This window comes from Arachis stenosperma, chromosome 6 (genome assembly GCF_014773155.1).
Source record: "Arachis stenosperma cultivar V10309 chromosome 6, arast.V10309.gnm1.PFL2, whole genome shotgun sequence".
Taxonomy (NCBI): domain Eukaryota; kingdom Viridiplantae; phylum Streptophyta; class Magnoliopsida; order Fabales; family Fabaceae; genus Arachis; species Arachis stenosperma.
In genome coordinates this window covers 9,311,407-9,334,605 of record NC_080382.1, presented here as the reverse complement: position 1 = coordinate 9,334,605, position 23,199 = coordinate 9,311,407, and the positions used below count along the sequence as shown (strand labels likewise).

Genomic DNA, 23,199 nt, shown 5'->3' with positions numbered 1-23,199 from the left:
ATATATAAAGAAAAAAATATATTATTTTTAAATAATAAACATAATAATTAATTATTTTTATTTGTGCAATAGAATTAATACCTAATCAAATATAAAAGTAATATATATATTAAATTATTTCAAATTTTAAATAATAAATACTAAAATTAATTATTAGTAAAAAATTAAACTCTTTAGCATAAAAATAATAACTAAAAAATTTATTATTTAATTTCTTTAACTATAAAAATTCAGGTCTTTTTAATCGATAGAAATTTTTGTCCTTTATAATTATTTAATTTTATAAACTTTTTGTATTATAATCTATAATACGAAAATAAAATCGACTCATTTTAAAAGATTTATATTCTACTTATCCTTATGTGCAAAGAAACTAGTGTTTCCTTTAATAAATAAAAGAATGTATAAGGTATGCATGAATCTTACACATTGTGGTGCAAAGATTCCCAACCCTCTGGTCTAACGACATCTGAAAGCAGAGAATTGGCAACAATAACTCTGCCATAAGCATTCAAAGATCTTCCAAGAATGGCTTTTCCTCCGGTTCCAGTTATGTTGCAATTCTTGAACACATAGCCGCTGTTGTCATCTTCTTCCCTTTCGTTTGCTGTGAAAACCCCATCTACTTTGGGACCAAGTCCCATTGAGAAAAATAGCGTGCTTCCCTCAAACATTGATTGACCACTCCCAAAGATGAAGTCAACTCCACCCTGAATGTAACAACCCTTATAGTAATGGCGCCCATATGAATCGAACAGGGTATCTTGTACCCCTATAAATTCACAATCGTAGAAAGCAATTTTGTCTTCATGAACCCTTGCTGCTACTGCTTGAACCACCTTGCCTGTGTCTACAGTGTTATATGTGTTCTGCATCATCAAAATTTTTAGTGTTAACATTTTACTAAACCTATATAATCATAAAACTTTGAGATACATATGCATGGCATGGTTCATTTAATTTAATTTCATGCAATCAACGTTAATTTGGTATTGGACTTTTTTTTTTAAATATATATTAGTTAGATACTATATATGATACATAAATATTGATGTAGACATGGGACACGATAGAATACGAACATATAGATATATGAATTTAAATTTTTTATAAGATATATAAACACAACATATATAAAATATAAAATATTTTTTAGATAAATTATAATGATATTTTAGTATTTTATTGATATTAAAAAATAAATTAATTTTTAATTACTTTTAATTTTTTTAATTATATAAAATATTTAAAATATTTTTTGTTTTAATAATTAATAATATATATTATTTTTAAATTTATTTCAAGAATATACGTTAAGAATAAAATTGAATATACTATCACGTGTGTTTAAATATATTCAATTTTTTTTTTTATTAAAATACGATTAAACCCACAATATGTATATCAAACAAATATTTATGTGTTGTATTTAAAATATGTCTTGAGAAAAAAAGTCGATATTTGATAGTTTAGTTACCTTGAAGGCAATGGCGTTTGCAACAATGTTAGATGCTTTAATGTTGAAAGTAGCAGTGAAATGTGCATTGCCGTGGTCATTCCATTCAATACTGGTGGAACCCCCGCCGCCTCCTTTAAGATATATGCAAAGTTTGTCTCTCTCAATTACCACCTTTTCTCTGCACATATAATCATATCAAAATGACGTATATAATAATGTAATCACATTATCATAAGAGAAAAAAAGATCACCTGTAAACGCCTGGGGAAATTTGGATATGAACCCATTGAGAGTTTCCTGAGGGGACAGAATCAATGGCACTTTGAACTGTTTTGAAGTTTGCATTTCCTGATTGACTAACAGTAATCGTCTTCGGTGGTTTCCTACAATCCTCGCATTTACAAACACTTGTAAGACCAATTATTAGCATTGAAACCTTGAAGAAAAAGAATTTAGGAACCTGCATTTTTTTTCTCCTGCATGCAATAATAAATGTAGTGCAAATAATCTAGGCACTGCCACAAATCCTTAAATAAAGGCGACTACGGATTTTTTAAAATAATAATTTAAACATTATAAGGTATTAAGGTAAACTTTTTTTTTTTAATTTATACCAAAATACTTCGAAAATTAAGAGTTGAAAAATAATTATTGATAGGTGATTTACCAATGTCTGTTATTTCTCCCGAAGGTATTTAACTATTTACTAATGCTCAGATAAGGATCGAATATCAAATTAATGATATTATATATATATTTTTTAACTCTATCCAGTATACAATTCATTGGGTTATACTTTTATTTATGATATATTTAGTATGTTATTGCGGATATACTATTTAGTGCTTATTTATGTGTTTTAGGAAAATAAAAAATGCTATCTACATAAAAAAATTAATTATTAAATTAATTATTATATATTTATATATAAGTACGTATTATTTAAAATATATATTTTATATTTTAATATATATTTTATATTAACAATTAATTTTTTATATACACCTAATAATATGATTATCAGAAGAATATACTTATTAGAAGTCTCATGAAAATAGATTCTTATATTCGCATCAAGAATATGTAAATAAAATATTTATTTCTCGAGAAGGATCGGATAACTTACCTATCTAAGCTAAAGTCTTAGGTAAATAAAGGAAATCTGTTCAATTCATTTTATTTGTCATTTTAGCTATATGAACAAAAAAGAAACACCTTAAAATCAAATCTTGGTTATGAAATATTGTAATAAAAATATTTTAATCCAATCCATACATCATTTAATTAACTTATTATATAAATGTTACAACATATAATTCTATATACTATTATTATATCTCTACAAAAATAAAAAAAATAAAACATATTTTAAGGAGATTTACAATTTGTTTGAGAACTTTTAATGATATAGAATGGTGACGGTTGTGGTATGCTTAGAGAAGGGGGGTTGAATTTATGCCTTCCTTTGAAGTTGCTGTTTTGAACCTTTTTAATCAAAGTTACAAATCTGATTCTGTTTGAACTCAGCAGCGGAAATTTATGAGACAATTTATTTTTGTCTCATGAATATCAGAAAACAGAACATGACAGAGAAGAAAAGGCTAACACCAGCATATATCCTGGTTCGGTTGCTTTGTGCTATGCAACCTACATCCAGTCTCCTCCACAAATATGAAAGAATTTCACTATAGTTAACAGTATTACATACACCAATTTCACACTCAAGTTCTAACCTAACTTGACATTGGCTATGCTAACACCTAACTATTTACTCTTAGTGCTAACCCAACTAAGAAAGGGATACCAAACAGGTACAAGATACAAGACACTTAACCAACCTAAAGAAATTAGAAAATAACTCTAGGTTTTTCTCTCAAGTGTTTCACTCAGACTTTTTCAACTCTTGGCTTTTTCTCAAGCTTTCTCACTATGCCTTTTCTCTCAAGAAATTACAGAAAGATAAGCTTAGAAAAGTACATCACAATCAGAAAAACATGAAGGAGATTGACTTCATCAACAGCCTCTGTACTATGCGAAAAACCAGATTAGCAAGCCTCTGATTTAGTTCTTCATACTGGCGGAATGCACCTTTAAATTGGTTACACTGTCCAGTTAGTTGAATTTCTTCAAAGAGCTCTCTCAGAACAAACACCTCAAGTTCACTGGTTATCTCTCCTTGCTTCAGAATGAACAACAAGCTTCTTTTTATCTCCTTGCATGTTCCTTGGTTCTTCCTCCAAGGTCAACATCTTGAGCCTTGAGCTTCACCAACCCACAAGCTCACTTTTTCTTCTCAATCATCAAAGTAGAACCTTTTCTTCTGACTTTTCCAACTTGACCGAAAGCCACAAAGGAGTAACCGAAATTGTTTTTCCAATGGTCAACCAAATCTGAACCATAGAGATGCAACTTGGTCCCCAAGAATCTCTTGTGACCGTGGATTTGTAGCAGTGAAGAACAGAGATCAACTTTTTTTTTGAATGCCATTTTCGGATAGAACAAAGAGTAGGGAAGAAAGGATGAAGATCTTATGCATGCAAGATGAGATGGATTACCTTTCTTAAGCTTGATTTGTATTAGATTTTCTGCTTTAGCTTCTGTACTTCAAGCTTTAGATTTTCTCTTTCTTGCTTCTTTGGTTACTGACTTATGGAGGAAGCTTTTCTTCTCTTTCTCTTTCTTACTTTACTGAAGTGTTGATGTGATTTGATAAGAGAGGAGAGGAACGTTGCTTTAGTTAAAGCAAAATGGTGGGAAATTGAAAACAATTTTAAGCTTGGATCGGGTTCTCCTCTTTTTGGCCCGTGGTGCCTTGCTATGCTTCTTTGTTTGATATGAATGACTTGAGCTTGTCTTTATTCATACTTTCCATTCAGCCCATTAGCTTTGTTTTGTTATTCATTCAACTTGGGCTGCCAAAATTGAATTATGGCCTGCAACATAACATAAATAATTAGCAATGTGTACTTATGAATTTAACAACTCTAATTATTTATTTAGCCAAAAATAATGTTTGTCATCACTAATTAATTTAGTTAATTTCTTAACTCAACAATCTCCCCCTTGATGACAAACATGATCTAAGCAATAAGTAAAAGAGATGAGTTTGAGTAAAACTCCCTTTGATTTTTGTCATTTGCTTTTATGTTGCTCCCCCTGGATTTATGCTCTTCTCTTCTTTCCTGTTTACATATGATTCTATGGAACTAAACAGGTGCTATGTACCAACCAAAAGTATAGCAAACAGTGACCGTTTAAATGGCCAAAAGAGTTTTAATACATCAGGGTCAGAGTCAGATAGCAACATATCATAAAGCAAGTTTCCAACCTCATTCACAATATCAAACAAAGTTCACAAAGAATAATCAAATGCAACTTTAGTCAGAATGGCATATTAACTATTGCTATTGCTCCTATTACTCCCCCTTTTGTCATCAAGGGCGGATGATAAAAAGACCAACAAAAAGAAAGTCTTGTACCCTGCAGAAAAGAGTTAGAGCACATAACAAAGCACTAATTAAACTGTCAAAAGTGCAGCATAGTAAAAGGTTATTACAGTCATCCAAAATGAAACAGTGCAAAAAGAGAGCAGCATCAGCAGTTTTCATGAGACAAATCTTAGGCATCAGAACCATCCCCCTCCGAAGCAGCTTCCTCTTCACCATCGGTGGCAATGTCTTCATCATTTTGAAGGTTATCAATGAAGGTCATGAGCACAGCCACCCTATCCCTCGATTTCTTCAGAAAGTTCTCATGCTTGCTAGCTAGTTTCCTTTGCTCCTTGCTCATGGCAATAAAGTGATTTGATTTGGAGACAAACTCTTGAGCAACATCCTTAACCACATTCAGCAGAGCCGATTTCTTTCCAGTGGAGATGGATGTTCCCTCAGTGGAAGGAGCAGGAGAATCCTCAGGAACAAAATCATCATCTTCATCATCTAGGACAACTCTTTCAGATCTAGTGGGTCCTTTGTTCTGTTTCACTGAACCACCTCCCTTTAGATATGAATGTCTATTTTCATATTTCTCATTGGTCAAGTCAACACCAAAATACTCAAAAATACAAGTTAGAAATATGCCATAAGGAAGAGCTTTGTCCTTTTCACTTCTAACAGAATCAAACATGTATCTAACCATCAAATATGCAAATGAAATTTCAGTTTTGGTGAGAATGGCATATAAGACAAGAGTGTCAGTGTATGAAACCCTTTGATATGAACCACTTTGAGGAAGTATAATGTGGTTGACCATTCGGTGCAACTGAGCACGTTCATATCCTAGGGCTTTGTGTGTGGGTGTAATGCCATCTATTAAGGAAACATGTTCACAAATGCTAGCCAGGGCATCATTGTAAGAAACAACCAACTCCTTCATCCCACTTAACTGACGTGTATGCACAAGGCCCAACATCAGTATACTTCAAAGCTTCACTAATGGTCTCATTGTTTAAAATGATATCTCGGCCTTTGACATACGAATGAGCGGTGCCTTCATGATAAGTCATGTTTGCATAAAACTCTTTGACCAACAATGGATAAACAGGTTTTTTTATGTCAAAAAGGTGATTCCAGTCCAGAAAAATTAAGTTGTCAACAAATGGAAAACCTTTTCTTTTCAAAGATGGCAGATCAGCGAGAAATGAAGAGCATAGAGTACGATACTGGATGACTCCCTCATAAAAATCATTATTCATGGCAGATTTGAATCTATAGGGGTTATAGTTTGAATGAGAGGTCATAAAATGGGCTTTGTGATCAAATGGTCCAATTTCTGGTTCTTTAACACTTTTGAGAGAGACTCGAGTGTTACCTCTCTGTGAACGCACAGGAACTGACCTTGCCCTGGGTTGTTGTGGCTCAGGAACAGGTTCCTCCGTCGCCGGATGCTTCCCTTTGGATGAGGATGGCTTTGAAGAGCCAGGTTTTGAAGAGGCAGGTTTGGAAGGCGTCGCCTTTGGTGGTGGAGTTGGTTTGGCAGAGGCAGGGAACCTTGGAGTGTTCTTGGTTCGAGCCATGGGGTCACAGCGAGGAGGAGAGGTAGGAGGAGAAGGAGACGGGGTAAAGGTTCGGTCTTGAGAGTGAGTGGAAGGCTTTGTGGGTATTTTGTAAATCTTCTCACGAGGAGCCCTTTTTGCAATGACTTTCTTCCTCATTTTGGTTAAAATGATGCTTTTGATGAAAGAGAGATAGTGGTGTGAGAGGGAAGAAACCGAAGGGTTGAGGAGAAGTTATGGAGGGAAGAGAGGGAGTGTTGGTAATCGTACCCAAAAGCAAATTTCCAAAACCATGCAACTACATCACCGTTTGAAAAGACTTGACAAGACATGACCTCATAAAAGAGAAGATCTTATTTGATTTTTAAATTAAAACAGGAAATTAATTTTAAATTTTTTGAAAGGCAATCAGAATAAATTGAAACTCCTTTTGGACCAAAGTCAAAGATTGAGTTAAAAAAAACTTTTTTTTTTCGGGCCACACAAAAAAAAACTTTTAAAGAAAACTTAAACACACAAGTAAGAATGTAACATTCACATTGGGCCCAGATGTGGTTTGAATTAATGGAACATATAGGACTACCCAGATCTGAATTGAGGTTGGCCCAGATTGATTTTTCACTTGCAATAACCCCAGAGCACGCTGTCATGAAGGAAACATTCATCATCTGCCCAGAATTGTCTCATACCTGTTTATGAGACAAAATTCTCCAGCAAACACATCAGCACTTTTCAAATAGAGAATTATAACTCAAAATTTCTAGACAAGTCCTAAGCATGCAGAATCTATCCTCAGCCAATGGTTTAGTAAAAATATCTGCTAATTGCTCTTCTGATTTAACAAATTGAATGCAAATATCCCCCTTTTGGACATGTTCTCTTATTGAGTGAAATTTCACTTCAATGTGCTTAGTCCTAGAGTGCAAAACTGAATTTTAGAAATATTGATGGCACTCATATTATCACACATTAAGGGAATATTTTCAGCATTTAGTTTGTAATCAGCAAGCTGTGTTTTTAACCATAAAAGCTGAGAACAACAAGAAGAAGCAGCTATATACTCAGCCTCTGCAGTGGATAAGGCCACTGTTGGTTGCTTCTTACTTGACCAAACATTTAAGGACTTTCCAAGGAAGCAGCACAAACCAGAAGTGCTCCTTCTATCAACTCTGTCACCAGCAAAATCTGCATCACAATAACCAACTGCAGAAAAATCATCAATCTTAGGATACCAAAGACCAAAGTTGGATGTGCCATGAACATATCTAATGATCCTTTTAACCGCAGAAATATGTGACTCCTTAGGTTTGGATTGGAACCTAGAACACAATCCAACACTTTGCACAATATCGGGTCTAGAGGAAGTTAAGTACATAAGAGAACCAATCATTCCTCTATACATAGTCTCATAAACATCTTTCTCATTTTCTCCCTTATCTAATTTAGAATTCGGGTGCATGGGAGTTCTCATGGTTTTGGCATTTTCAAGACCAAATTTCTTAACTAATTCCTTGGCATACTTTTCTTGATGAATGAAAGTACCATTTTCAGTTTGTTTAATCTGTAGCCCAAGGAAAAAGGTAAGCTCACCCATCATACTCATGTCAAATTCTCTTGTCATGAGCTTTCCAAATTCAGTACAAAGGGATTCATTTGCTGATCCAAAAATAATGTCATCAACATATATTTGGACTAAAATAAAAGAATCATTAGAATTCTTGATAAATAGAGTTGTATCAGTGGTGCCTCTTTGAAAACCATTTTTCAAAAGAAAAGAGCTAAGTCTCTCATACCAAGCTCTAGGAGCTTGTCTTAAACCATAGAGAGCTTTGGACAATTTAAAAACATGATTAGAATGCTCTTTATTTTCAAAACCAGGAGGCTGCTCCACATATACTTCTCTATCTATCACACCATTCAAAAATGCACATTTCACATCCATTTGGTATAATTTAAAACCACAAAATGCAGCATAGGCTAGGAGAAGTCTTATGGCTTCCATTCGGGAAACAGGGGCAAAGGATTCATCAAAGTCTATTCCTTCTTCTTGGTCATATCCTTGTGCCACTAGCCTTGCCTTGTTTCTTGCAATGCTACCATCTTCTCCCAACTTGTTCCGGAATATCCACTTGGTGCCGGTCACTTTCTTTCCACTTGGCCTTGGAACCAACGTCCACACTTGGTTCTTTTCAAACTCAAGAAGCTCATCCTCCATAGCCTTAATCCAAGAGGGGTCACTAAGGGCTTCCTTGACGTTTTGAGGCTCCATTTGTGAGAGGAGGGCAATGTTTGAACCTTCATTTGCCTTTCTAGTGGAAGACCTAGTTTGCACTCCATGAGAGACGTCCCCAATTACAAATTCTTCAGGATAATTCTTCAAGAATCTCCATTCACGAGGTCTGGTGGACTTGGAGGCAGATTCGGTCACCAATGGATTCTGTATGCTGCTGTCTGCAGAATTTCCTTCAGATTCATGAGACAAAATGGAATTGTCTCTTGAATTTTCAGCATTTGCTGTTTCTGGTACAGCTTGTCCAGAATTTTCTTTTCCATGATTCTGAGCAGCTTCATCATCCTTTTGAGCTTGATTTCCTGCATCACCATCTTCCAAAATGCTTTGCACCAAGTTAGTATCACAAAATGTAACATGTATGGATTCTTCAATAATTCTAGCATCTTGATGATAAACTCTATATGCTTTACTAGTTGTGGAATATCCTACAAACAAGCACTCATATGCCTTTGGATCAAATTTTCCCAAATTTTCTTTGTTATTCAAAACAAAACATTTGCATCCAAAGATGTGCAAGTAATCTAAGTTTGGTGGGTAGCCTTTCCAAAGTTCATAAGGGGTTTTCTTCAAAAATTTCCTTATGATTGTTCTATTCAAAATGTGGCAAGCTGTGTTAACCGCTTCAGCCCAAAGGAATTTTGGAACATTACTCTCACAAAGCATAGCTCTTGTCATCTCTTGTATGCTTCTATTTCTTCTTTCCACAACACTATTTTGATGTGGTGTTCTTGGACAAGAGAAGTTGTGAGATATTCCAAATTCCTCACAAAAGGATTCAAACAAATTATTTTCAAATTCAGTTCCATGATCGCTTCTTATAGAAGAGATTTTCAAATCCTTTTCATTTTGAATTTTCTTGCAAAAAGGTTCAAAGGCCGAAAAGGCTTCATTTTTGTGTGCAAGAAATAAAACCCAACCAAACCTAGTATAGTCATCCACAATTACTAAACCATAATGTTTACCACCTAGGCTTTGAGTTCTTGTTGGACCAAATAAATCAATGTGTAGCAACTCAAGTGGTCTTTTAGTAGAGATGTCTTCCTTTGGTTTAAAAGAACTTTTTGTTTGTTTTCCCATTTGGCAAGCATCACAAGTGATGTCTTTGTCAAACTTTATCAAAGGAAGACCTCTTACTAATTCTTTCTTTACAAGTTTGTTTATTTGAAACATACTTGCATGGCCCAATCTCTTGTGCCATAACCACTTTTCAGAATCTTTAGAGTGGAGACAAGCTACATTTTGATCTTTTAGTTCATCAAGAGTAAGTCCATACATATTATTGAAACGCTTGGCAACAAACATCACTTCATTTGTCTTTTCATTTACAACACAGCATTCAAGCCTTTTGAAAACAACTAAATATCCTAAATCACACAGCTGACTTATGCTCAAAAGATTGTGCTTTAAACCACATACCAAAAGCACATCATCAATGAAAGTAGATTGCTCATTACCTACTTTTCCAACAGCAATAATTTTACCTTTACCATCATCTCCAAAGGTCACAAAACCTCCATCATACTTATTTAGTTTGATAAAGTAAGTTGACCTTCCAGTCATGTGCCTTGAACATCCACTATCCATGTACCACATGTCCTTTTTGTTCTTGGATGCTAGGCAAATCTGCATGAAGAGTTTCAAGTAGCTTTAGGTATCCAAACTAATTTGGATCCTTTGAAGTTAATCCATCTTGGTTGCCCAAGTGCATTGAAATCACAAATAACATTGTAAACTTTGTTTCCTACAACTCTCTTTTCAATGAAGCATTGTGCATATGAGTGACCAAATTTCTTGCAATTAACACAATGATTTTCTGATGTGTGCCGCTGAAATTGAGGTGAGTTATATTGCTTGAAATGATTAAATGGTTGGAATTTTCTGGTTTTTGGAGGAGATGCATTTCTTTTGACAAACTGATTTTTGTTATAATTATTCCTCTTTGCGAAAATGTTTTCACCAGAATTTTTTTGAATATTTTTACCTTTTGAAAATGAGGTTTTGTTGTAAAATGGTGGTTTCTTGAAAGCATCCTCATTTTTCGAAATGTAACCCAAACCTGGCCGGTTTGAACTTGGTTCAGTTTTTGGTGAATGCTCAGTTTCACTTGTGTATACTTCATCAAATTTTTCTTCAAATGTTGGAGCATTTTCAACACCAACTTTGTTTGGTATAGTTTTGGTATTTGATGAAGAAGCCACAAACTTTATAGTGGAAATATTAGAAACTGCATCTTCCTTGGCTATGTAGCCTAAACCAGATTTTTCAAACAATGGTCTTTGATTTGCAAGTAATTTGTCCAAGTTACTAGAACCTTGAGCAAATTTTGCTAAGTCACCATTCAGCCTTTTAATTTTATCATTTAATCTTTCATTTTCAGCAATCAACTCATGAGAAGGATCCACAATGTGCTTTCCTTTTAATTTTTCAAGTTCAGATTTTAGAAATCTATTTTCTTCAATGATGTCCAAAGCACATTCAGTTTCCTTCACTTTTTCTTTTAAAAAATTATTTTCAGCTCTTAGCACATCTCTTTCAGATCTGCATTCATTGTATTTGTCAAGCAGTTTTGAGGTGTTTAAGGTAAGATCATCAATAATAGCATTCAAGTCCTCAATGGTCAAATCATAATAATTTACCTCATCAAGATTGTTGTTTCCAGCCATGAAGCAGTCTTTGTTATCTCCTTCTGATTCTTCTTCTTCATTTGAGTGATTCTCAAGATCCTCCCAAGCTGCCATGAGTACTCTCTTCCTTTCTTTCTTTTCTTTGTCCTCCTTTTTGAGCTTTGGACAGTTTGACTTGAAGTGTCCAGCCTCCTTGCAATGATGACACGTCACCTTGCTCAAGTCTATCTTGTGCTCCTTTGAACTTGAGCCCTTGTATTTGCCTTTGCTCTTCAACATCCTTCTAAATCTCCTAGCAAAAAACAAAAGCTCGTCATCTGAAATACCATCACTTGACTCACTCTCTTTCGGTTCTATTTGTGACTTAAGGGCTATTCCCTTTTTCTTTGAGTCTGTGTTTGTGTGTGTGGCTTCATAGGCAAGGAGTTTTCCTCTCAGCTCATCATAGGTTATGGGACTTATGTTGTTACTCTCGGTTAGGACAGTGGCAGTGTTTTCCCACTCTTTTGTGAGGCTTCTAAGGAGTTTTCTCACCAAGGTTTGTTCTGCATAGTTTGTACCCATAGCATCAAGGTTGTTGATTATGATTGAGAATCTCTCAAACGCTTCATCAATGCTTTCTCCATCCTTCATGCTAAACATCTCGTACTCTTTTCGCAGCATATCAATCCTCGTTTCTTTGACTTGTTTTGTGCCTTCGTGTGTAACCTAGAGTTTTTCCCAGATTTCTTTGGCTGTCTTGCATCTAGATACCTTCCGGTATTCTTCAAAGCTGATAGCACAATGAAGAAGGTTTATTGCTTTAGCATTCAGCTCTATCTTCTTCTTATCATCTTCATTCCATTCAGCTTCTTCTTTTGGAGTCACCACTCCATCAGCACTTGTTTTTGTTGGGATCTTTGGACCGCTCACAACGATCTTCCATAGATTGTAGTCAATGGATTGGATGAAGATCCTTATCCTTTCTTTCCAGTAGGAATAGTTCTTCCCGTTGAAGAAAGGTGGTCGGTTGTTTGACTGACCTTCAGTGAGGGTGTAGGCAACTGTGGTTGTGCCCAAGTTGTTCGCCATTGGATCTTTGCTCCAAGCGGTTAAGCTTGATTCTTGAGACCTTAGCTCTGATACCAATTGAAGGTTGTGGTAGGCTTAGAGAAGGGGGGTTGAATCTATGCCTTCCTTTGAAGTTGCTGTTTTAAACCTTTTTAATCAAAGTTACAAATCTGATTCTGTTTGAACTCAGCAGCGGAAATTTATGAGACAATTTATTTTTGTCTCATGAATATCAGAAAACAGAACATGACAGAGAAGAAAAGGCTAACACCAGCATATATCCTGGTTCGGTTGCTTTGTGCTATGCAACCTACATCCAGTCTCCTCTACAAATATGGAAGAATTTCACTATAGTTAACAGTATTACATACACCAATTTCACACTCAAGTTCTAACCTAACTTGACATTGGCTATGCTAACACCTAACTATTTACTCTTAGTGCTAACCCAACTAAGAAAGGGATACCAAACAGGTACAAGATACAAAACACTTAACCAACCTAAAGAAATCAGAAAATAACTCTAGGTTTTTCTCTCAAGTGTTTCACTCAGACTTGTTCAACTCTTGGATTTTTCTCAAGCTTTCTCACTATTCCTTTTCTCTCAAGAAATTACAGAAAGATAAGCTTAGAAAAGTACATCACAATCAGAAAAACATGAAGGAGACTGACTTCATCAACAGCCTCTGTGCTATGCGAAAAACCAGATTAGCAAGCCTCTGATTTAGTTCTTCATACTGGCGGAATGCACCTTTGAATTGGTTACACTGTCCAGTTAGTTGAACTTCTTCAAAGAGCTCTCTCAGAACAAACACCTCAAGTTCACTGGTTATCTCTCCTTGCTTCAGAATGAACAACAAGCTTCTTTTTATCTCCTTGCATGTTCCTTGGTTCTTCCTCCAAGGTCAACATCTTGAGCCTTGAGCTTCACCAACCCACAAGCTCACTTTTTCTTCTCAATCATCAAAGTAGAACCTTTCCTTCTGACTTTTCCAACTTGACCGAAAGCCACAAAGGAGTAACCGAAATTGTTTTTCCAATGGTCAACCAAATCTGAACCATAGAGATGCAACTTGGTCCCCAAGAATCTCTTGTGACCGTGGATTTGTAGCAGTGAAGAACAGAGATCAACTTTTTCTTTGAATGCCATTTTCGGATAGAACAGAGAGTAGGGAAGAAAGGATGAAGATCTGATGCATGCAAGATGAGATAGATTACCTTTCTTAAGCTTGATTTGTATTAGATTTTTTACTTTAGCTTCTGTGCTTCAAGCTTTAGATTTTCTCTTTCTTGCTTCTTTGGTTACTGACTTGTGGAGGAAGCTTTTCTTCTCTTTCTCTTTCTTACTTTACTGAAGTCTTGATGTGATTTGATAAGAGAGGAGAGGAACGTTGCTTTAGTTAAAGCAAAATGGTGGGAAATTGAAAACAATTTCAAGCTTGGATCGGGTTCTCCTCTTTTTGGCCCGTGGTGCCTTGCTATGCTTCTTTGTTTGATATGAATGACTTGGGCTTGTCTTTATTCATACTTTCCATTCAGCCCATTAGCTTTGTTTTGTTATTCATTCAACTTGGGCTGCCAAAATTGAATTATGGCCTGCAATATAACATAAATAATTAGCAATGTGTACTTATGAATTTAACAACTCTAATTATTTATTTAGCCAAAAATAATGTTTGTCATCACTAATGAATTTAGTTAATTTCTTAACTCAACAAATGGGATTAAATTTGATCAAAAATTGAATTCTGGCCGGAATTAAATTAAATTATAGTGTTTGTAATGAATTAGTAAAACTATAAATTAAAATTTTATATTAGATTTCAATATTTAGAGCATTTATCAAATAAATTAAAATTTTATATTAGATAACTTTATTTTTTATTAATATAACATCATATTCAAAACATAAATATATTTACTTATTAAATTATATGAAATAATTAAAAAATTATTTTTTTTAACTAAAGTTTTCTTCAATTAAAATTTTTTCACCTTTTCACTACAAGAAAAACGCTGAATACCCTCAGATTTACCATCGGATTCAGCGTCGAAAAGTAACGACAGATCTACCATCAGATTTATCGGCGGTAACGTCATCGAATTTGTAAGGTTAAGTAATTACCGGCGGATTTACGTTTTCGATGGTAAATTCACCAGTAATATTTGGAGAAAAACAAAAATAAATTGGCGCATTTTTTTGGTAGGATTTACCGTCGAAAAAATCTGACGGTAAACCCACTTAGTGAAACGTTACGTTTTGGTGACCCATAATGGTTTACCGTTGGATTTTTTTTACGATAACTGAGCCGTAAATTCAAATCGCGAACCTTCTTACCCCTCATTTGAATTTCACACACTCTCTCTCACTCATCTGTTTCCTCCCCTCTCCCCAACACCACCATTTGCTGCCACCGAAACCACCACCATCACAGCCCTCTCCGTCGCCGTCAATCCACCACCGAGATCTCTCCCTTCTTCTTCTTCTTCTCCTTTGCCCTCGCGAATAACCACCCACCATCACGGTCACCACCTTTGTTCCATCTTCTCTGTTGTCATCGGCAACCACAAAGCCGATGTGACATCGCCCCTTTTCTTCTTCTTCTTCCCCTTCCTCTTCTTCTTCCTTTGGCCGAACCACATTTGCTGTCCTAGAGACCACCAAAGCTCCAGCCCTTGTCTCCCCTTGAGCTCACTACCATTGCCGTCTACCAAGTGCCGCCGTGGCTAGATCCATCCTTCTTTCCTTCTTCTCACTCTGGGCCACTCTAACTTGACCCCTATCTCTCACGTTTTGTTCACCACTCCAAGTGTTTGTTCAAATCGCTAATTCGTATTCTATTTTAGTTAGAATTATTATTGGTTTAGGTTTTAATTGTTAATTAGTATTATACTTTAGTTAGATTTAATTTCTGTTAGTGAATTTTAGATGGTAAGGATAGGTTAGATTGGGTTATTAGGGTTTAAATTGTTGAAAAGTGTTTGGATTATTGAACTGAATTACTAAATATTGTTGTTGGAGTTTTTTTAAAATTGTCTGAATTATGTTGATTCATTGTGTTACGGCTAGTTTTACTTAAATTTGATTGCCGGATTATTTGGATTATAATTGGTTGTTGCTAGTTTTAAATTATTTGTTGCTAATGTTGATTGTAGATTTGAAATTGGGGATGTCAATTGATATTTGATCTTGATTTTGTATGATTGAGACATTTATTTAATAGTACAAGATTAATTAATTCAGTCTTTTTTAATTCAATTATATCAACTTTATATGTTTAATTAGTGTTTGAACTTATATTAAGAAACAAATTTCAAATATTAAACTTAATGTTGTGGTATTAGTTATAAGAATTACATTGGTATTATTATAATTTATTGTTGATTTGTTGTTCTAAATTTTTATTAATCGGTATGCTATTTGCAGATATGACAACAGGTATAGGTGTTGTAGATCAGGCTACTGGTCGTGGACATGATCGTGGTCGTGGTAGAGGGAGGATTTCTTCTGGTACCCCTAAAAATTCTGGACCCTCTTTCTCTGCTCTAACTACCCCAACGACATCACAGGTTGTGGGTTTATCATATCAGCCATTCATCATGCTCCCTAACCCCAACTACATCCCTGCCTCTATTTACGGCGACGTTGCCGCCTCCAACCACTCAGCATCCCGCTGCCACGGTGACGCCACCTCCAGTGACGGAAGCTGCGGCCCCAGAGTCTTCTCACAGAAGTGAGGCAGCTGATGCCCCTCCAACATCTCCCATCGTAGGTTGACGATTTGGCTTTATGGCGGCACGAGATAAGTATCACCTTAAGTCTTCTATATTTTCTGATCATTGAATTGCTAAAAGTGTCTGATTATTGATTCTAGTTTAGTGAATTTAATTTAGGGTTGTAAGTTTGAATAACTGAAAGTATTTCATATTTTCTGATTATTGAACTGCTGAATTTAAAATGTCTGATTATTGATTCTAGTTTAGTGGATTTAGAGTTGTAGGTTTGAATGGTTGAAAGTGTTTCATGATTATTGATTATTGAATTGTTGAAATTAAAGTGTCTGATTATTAATTCTAGTTAGTGAATTTAAGTTTGTAGGTTTGAATAGCTGAAAGTGTTTCATATTTACTGATTATTGACTTACTGAAATTAAAGTGTCTGATTATTGATTCTAGTTTAGTAGATTTAAGGTTGTAGGTATGAATGACTGAAAGTGTTTCATGTTTTTTTATTATTGAATTGCTGAGATTAAAGTATATGATTATTAGTTCTAGTTTAGCGAATTTAGGGTTGTAGGCTTGAATGGCTGAAAGTGTTTTATGTTTAATGATTATTGAATTGCTGAAATTAAAGTGTCTGATTATTAATTCTAGTTTAGTGGATTTACGATTGTAGGTTTGAATGATTGAAAATGTTTCATGTTTCCTGATTATTGAATTGCTGAAATTAAAGTGTCTGATTATTGATTTTAGTTTAGTAAATTTATTGCTTGTTGTTTATTTATAGGTGATTTACCAATAGCCATTCATATAAAGATTTTAAAAATGTCTTTTTTTTAAAGATGTTTTTTAATAATTAAAATTTAACACGTATAATCAATTAAATCGTGTTAATTTTTGTCAAAATTAGACCAGACAAATTCATTTGATCGAAAAAATGGTAAACCAAATTTTGAATTAGTCTAAATTAATATTATTTTTTATAAAAAATGACTAAAATACTCCTATTATATATATTAATTTTGAAAATCATAAATTCTAGCCTTTTTTTTTTCTCTGCCGTCATAGAGTTAAGATTTAGAATTTTTAAGTATATATATATATATATATATATATATATATATATATATATATAGGAGTATTTTATTTATTTTTTATAATAGGAATATTATAGTTATTTTTTACAAAAAATATTTAGACTTATTTAAAATTAATTTATTAGTTTTTTAATAAAATTAATTTGTCCTGTCTAATTTTAATAAAAATAACACAATTCAACTGGTTATATATATTAAATTTTAATTATTAAAAATTATTTTTAAAAAAATATTTTAAAAAATATATTTTTGACATCTTTATTTAAGTGACTTCTTCCTCTTAAAGATATTTACTAATGCTCAGATAAAGATCGGATATCAAATTAATGACATTATAATTTTTTTACTCTATTTAGTCTATATTTTTTGGTACAATATCCGGTATACAATTCATTGGGTATATACTTTTATTTATTATATATTTAGGATGTTATTGCTGATGTACTATTTAGTGCTTATTTATGTGTTTTAGGAAAATAAAAAATGCTATATATATAAAAAATTAATTATTAAATTAGTTATTATATATTTATATATAAATATGTATTATTTAATTTATTTTAAATATATATTTTATATTTTAATATATATTTTATATTAATAATTAATTTTTTATATATACCTAATAATATGACTATTAGAAGAATATACTTATTAGTAGCCTCATGAAAATAGATTCATATATTCGCATCTAGAATATGTAAATAAAATATTTGTTTCTCGAGAAGGATCGGATAACTTACCTATCTAAACAAAAGTCTGAATAGGTAAATAAAGGAAATCTGTTCAATTCATTTTATTTGAATATTTGTCATTTTAGCTATATGAACAAAAATGAAACACCTTAAAATCAAATCTTGGTTATGAAATATTGTAATAAAAATATTTTGATCCAATCCATATATCATTTAATTAACTTATTATATAAATGTTACAACATATAATTCTATATACTATTATTATATCTCTACAAAAATAAAAAAATAAAACATATTTTAAAAAAACTTATTACAGCATGTTTGAAAAATTTTAATTAATAATGTAGAATTAAATTAAATTTTATCAAAAATTGAATTTTTGTCATAATTGAATTAAATTATATTGTTTGGAATGAATTATAAAATTATTGAATTGAATTGAATTCGAGTGTTTGAAATATTTATCAAATAATATAAAGTTTTATATTGGACAACTTTATTCTTTATTAATATAATATCATATTTAAGTCATAAATATACTTATTTATTAAATTATATGAAATAATTAAAAAATTATTTTTTTTAACTAAAGTTTTTTTTCAACTAAATTTTTTTTACCTCTTTTCACTACAAAAAAAAAAAAACGTTGAGTACCATCGAATTTAGCGTCGAAGAGTATAGGCAGATTTACTGTCGGATTTACTAGCGGTAACGGCATCGAATTCATAAGGTTAAGTAATTACCGGCGGATTTACGTTTCCAATGATAAATTCGCCGGTAATATTTAGAGGGAAACAAAAACAAATTGCATCTTTTTGGGTTGGATTTACCATTTCGACGGTAAACCCACTTAGTGAAACGCTATGTTTTGGTAACCCGTAATGGTTTATCATCGAATTTTTTTTACAATAAATCCAACGATAACTCGATCGTAAATTCAAAGTGTAAAACCTCTTTCTCCTTCATTCGAATTTCACTATCTCTCTCACTCATCTATTTCCTCCCCTCTCTCCAACACCACCATCTGCCGCTGTCAAAACCACCACCATCACAGCCCCTCTCTCCGTCGCCGTCAACCCACCGCTGAGACCTTCTTCTCTTCTTTCCCTTTGGTCGCACCCTAGCCCTCACGAACAGCCACTCACTGTCACCGGTACCACCTCTGTTCCATCTTCTCTGTCGTCGCCGGCAACCACAGATCCACTGTGATGTCGCCCCCTTTCTTCTTTTTTCCCTTCCTCTTGTTCTTCCTCTGGTCGAACCACCCTCGCTATTCTAGAGACCATCAAAGCTCCAGTCTCTGCCTCCCTTTGAGCTCACTGCCGCCACCGTCTACCAAGTGCCACCGCGGCTAGTTCCCTCCTTCTCACTCTTGGCCACTCTAGCTCGATCCCTGTCTCTCTTGTTTTGCTCACCACTCCAGGTTTTTGTTCAAACTGCTAATTCATATTATGTTTTAGTTAGAATTATTATTAGTTTAGGTTTTAGTTGTTAATTAGTATTATACTTTAGTTATATTTAATTTTTTGTTAGTGGATTTTAGGTGGTTAGGATATGTAAGATTAAGTTATTAGGATTTTGAATTGTTGAAAAGTGTTTGGATTATTGAACTGAATTGCTAAATATTGTTGCTGGAGTTGTTTGAAATTGTTTGAATTATGTTGATTCACTGTGTTACGGCTGATTTTACTAAAATTTGATTGATGAATTATTTGGATTATACTTGGTTGTTGCTAGTTTTGAATTATTTGTTGCTAGTATTGATTATAGATTTAAAATTGGTGCTATCTATTGATATTTGATCTTGATTTTCCATGATTGAGGCATTTATTTAATAGTACAAAATTAATTTAGTCCTTTTTAACCCAATTATATCAACTTTGTATGTTTAATTGGTGTTTGAACTTATATTAAGAATGAAGTTTAAATGTTGAACTTAATGTTGTGGTATTAGTTATAAGAATTATATTGGTATTATTATAATTTATTGTTAATTTGTTGTTCTAAATTTCTGTTAATTGGTATGCTATTTGCAAACATGATGACAGATAGAGGTATTGCGAATCAGGATACTGGTCATGGACGTGGTTATGGTCGTGGTAGAGGGAAGGTTTCTTCTGGTACACTTGGGATAAATTCCTCTCCAACTACCTGGTGACGTCACAGGTTGCGGGTTTATCAAACCAGCCGTTTATCATGATCCCTAACCCCAACTACGTCCCCCCATCTACGGCGATGACACTGCCTCCAATTACTCAGTAGCCCGTTGCCACGAAGACGCTACCTCCAGCGACGAAAGTCGCGGTCCTAGAGTCCTCTCACGGAAGTGAGGCAGCTGATGTCCCTCCACCACCTTCCATCGCATGGCTAACGATTTAGCCTGATGGCAGCACGCGATAAGTATCACTTTAACTCTTCTATATTTCTTGATTATTAAATTGCTAAAAGTGTCTGATTATTGATTCTAGTTTAGTGTATTTAATTTAGGATTCATGTTTACTGATTATTGAATTGTTGAAATTAAAGTGTCTGATTATTGATTATAGTTTAGTGGATTTAGGGTTGTAGGTTTGAATGGCTGAAAGTGTTTCATGTTTCCTGATTATTGAATTGCTGAAAATAAAGTGTCCGATTATTAATTCTAGTTTAGTGGATTTATTGGTTGTTTTTCGTTAATTGTTGTCATTTGGTGTTGTTTAAGTTAATTGTTGATAGATAGAGTTTGTGGTGTATTCTAGTTATAGATGAAACTCTGTCAAAATTTTTGTAAAAATTTCTATATATTATGGTTATTTGCTTTTGAAGTTTTTTTAATTTATATTTCCATATTGGTTTGTTTGTGGATTATTGATAGGTTTGCACCGAACAACAATGCATATACTCAGGAGATGACTAATGTCATCAAGATGATGTACAATCATTCCTAGGCCAGCTACAAGAAGATTCATCTGAGACCAGAGAGAGATGATTTCAGAAATGCACTGTAATTATTTTTTTTAGTTCAAACTTTTTTAGCTAGTTTATTTCTTCTATTTTAATGAACTAATTTTATAAAGTTTTTTTGTGCAACTGCACTTTATATGGAATGCTGACACGATGCCCTCATTAGGAAGATATACGACCATCGAATGGGTCAACGGCTCCAGCAGATGCTGGAGGATGTTCGTGAGGGGCGAGACTACTTGACGACCTAGCTCCGACCAAAAATAAAGAAGGCTCTGTTAGTTCACTGGGAGACCGATAAGGGGTTCAGGCATCAGTGTCTCACTAACAGAGCTAACAGAATATCGACCAGGTCGTCCAAGTATACCGGCAGCTCAGCGACTTTCATGAAGATTAAGGCCAGACTGGTATGTAGTTTCTTTAATTTTGTTACTAACTTATTTATATTCTTTTATATATCATTACTAGGCATAATAATCATATTATTTCAATGCAACATATGTAGTTGAAGTCGTTAGATCGCGAGGTGACATTGGCGGAGACGTTCAAGTACACCCACACGTTGAAGGAGAACAAAGCGAGATTTGCTAATCAATGGTCTCAGGATCATTATTTGAGTAAACATACATCTGATCTTCTGATATAAAATTAGAGATTAACTGTATAGTTGTTGTACTAATCACAATAACATGTGTTACACAGGAGTCTTACACGTAAAAACTAGAGGTCGCGACTCAGCAATCTCAACAAAGTGGGAAGGACGTCGATGGCTCTATTGCTTCAGTCGTTGATCCCGATGCGGTTTGGCGCGAGACCGCCTCAGCACCGTACAAGAATCGCGTCTACGGGATAGCGTCGTTCTTCGCCAGTAGCCTCCATATCTCCACGTTGAGGTTGTCGTCTGCCTCTGCCACCAGTCGAACCGTCGAACATGAAAAAGGAATGGATTTGAGGCTGCAAGTGTAGTATCTCACTTGCAGCCTTCACCAACAACTCAGGAGCTAAACAATGATTAGGAGAGTTATTAGGAGATCCTCACACGTCTGTCGAATATAGATGACCTCAGACTGGAGTAGAGGGAGCAACTGGAACGGTTTCAGCGGAAGGAGGCTCAGATGGAGGTGTACTAGACTCAGTGTGCGCTGCTGGCATCATTCCTGCTTTTGGCAGCACTGCTGCTGGTGGCACACAGACATCACCGCCGTCTCATCAGCGCCACGGAAATGACGATGATGACGAAGAGGACTACCTGGATCTTTAGTGATTAGTGCTTCCTTTTATTGTTTCATTATATTTATTTGATTTACATTACTTTTAATTTATTTAAATATTTGATAATTTATTTTAAATAATAGGTTTTTAGTATTTATAAATTGACCATTAATTATGTGAAAAATAAATTTAAATAGAGAATTAAAATTGACCATTTATTTCACAATTTTTAAAAAAAAAAGTTTACATTACTGTCGGATTTATCGAGAAAATAATCTGACGGTAATAATGCGAAAAAAACATATTATGGTGCCAACATTACCATAGGAAAAATTCATCGATAAAAATGATTTTTCGAGCAAGTAATCCGTCGCAGATTTCGACGAAAATTACTGTCGGACAAAAAAAATCCGACGGTAAATATTTACCGGTGAGGTTTATACCGTCTGATTTTTTTTTATGATAAATTCGACGGTACTAAGCGTTTTTCTTATATAATTTAAAAAAATTAAAAATTGGATAAATCTAAAAATATTAAATTTAAAAACATTGTTATTAATAAAAAAATTTAAATGATTCTCCATAATTAATTCCAATGACAAACCAACAACAAAAAACAAAATATGAACTATCAAGAACCAACATATTGGTGGTTTAATGACATAACAATTAAAAAAATTAGTTATTAACAACAAATTATAGTAATTAATTCATGTTATTCAAATGGAATAAAATTATGCTACTTGATTGACACAACTTCACTTAAAATGTTCAGACGTATTGGTAAATGTTTGGTATCGTTAATCTAAGTTAAACACATAAAATCTAGATATGTGGATATTTTTTTAGATTTACATAGTAGATCTTTCAAAAAATAAGGGTATATATTATATTAAGTGAGTTGAAGAAAAGGAAAGAAAAGGAAGTGAAGGTGGTAAGAGAATTAATGAAGAGAGAGTGTGCATTGAAAGGTGAAAGATGTTGAGAAAAATTAAGCCAAAAAAATTAAGAAGTAATTAAATTATAAGGATATTTTAGATTTTAAATTTTAAGTAAAATTTCAATAAAATAAAATTTCAAATCAAGCTTATTTAAATTAGAATTGATTTT

The 23,199-nt window shown here is 33.7% G+C and overlaps 1 protein-coding gene across 1 annotated transcript; it reads right to left on the bottom strand.

Moving 5' to 3' along the window:
- Positions 1 to 422: 422 nt before the first annotated feature.
- Positions 423 to 3,946, bottom strand: LOC130933610 (putative pectinesterase 10). The gene is made up of 4 exons (XM_057863233.1): positions 3,744 to 3,946; positions 1,711 to 1,935; positions 1,478 to 1,637; positions 423 to 869 (listed from the first exon to the last, which is right to left on the bottom strand). Exons 1-4 carry the CDS (start codon positions 3,944 to 3,946, stop codon positions 423 to 425), a joined length of 1,035 nt encoding a protein of 344 aa, XP_057719216.1.
- Between the last annotated feature and the right edge of the window lie 19,253 nt (positions 3,947 to 23,199).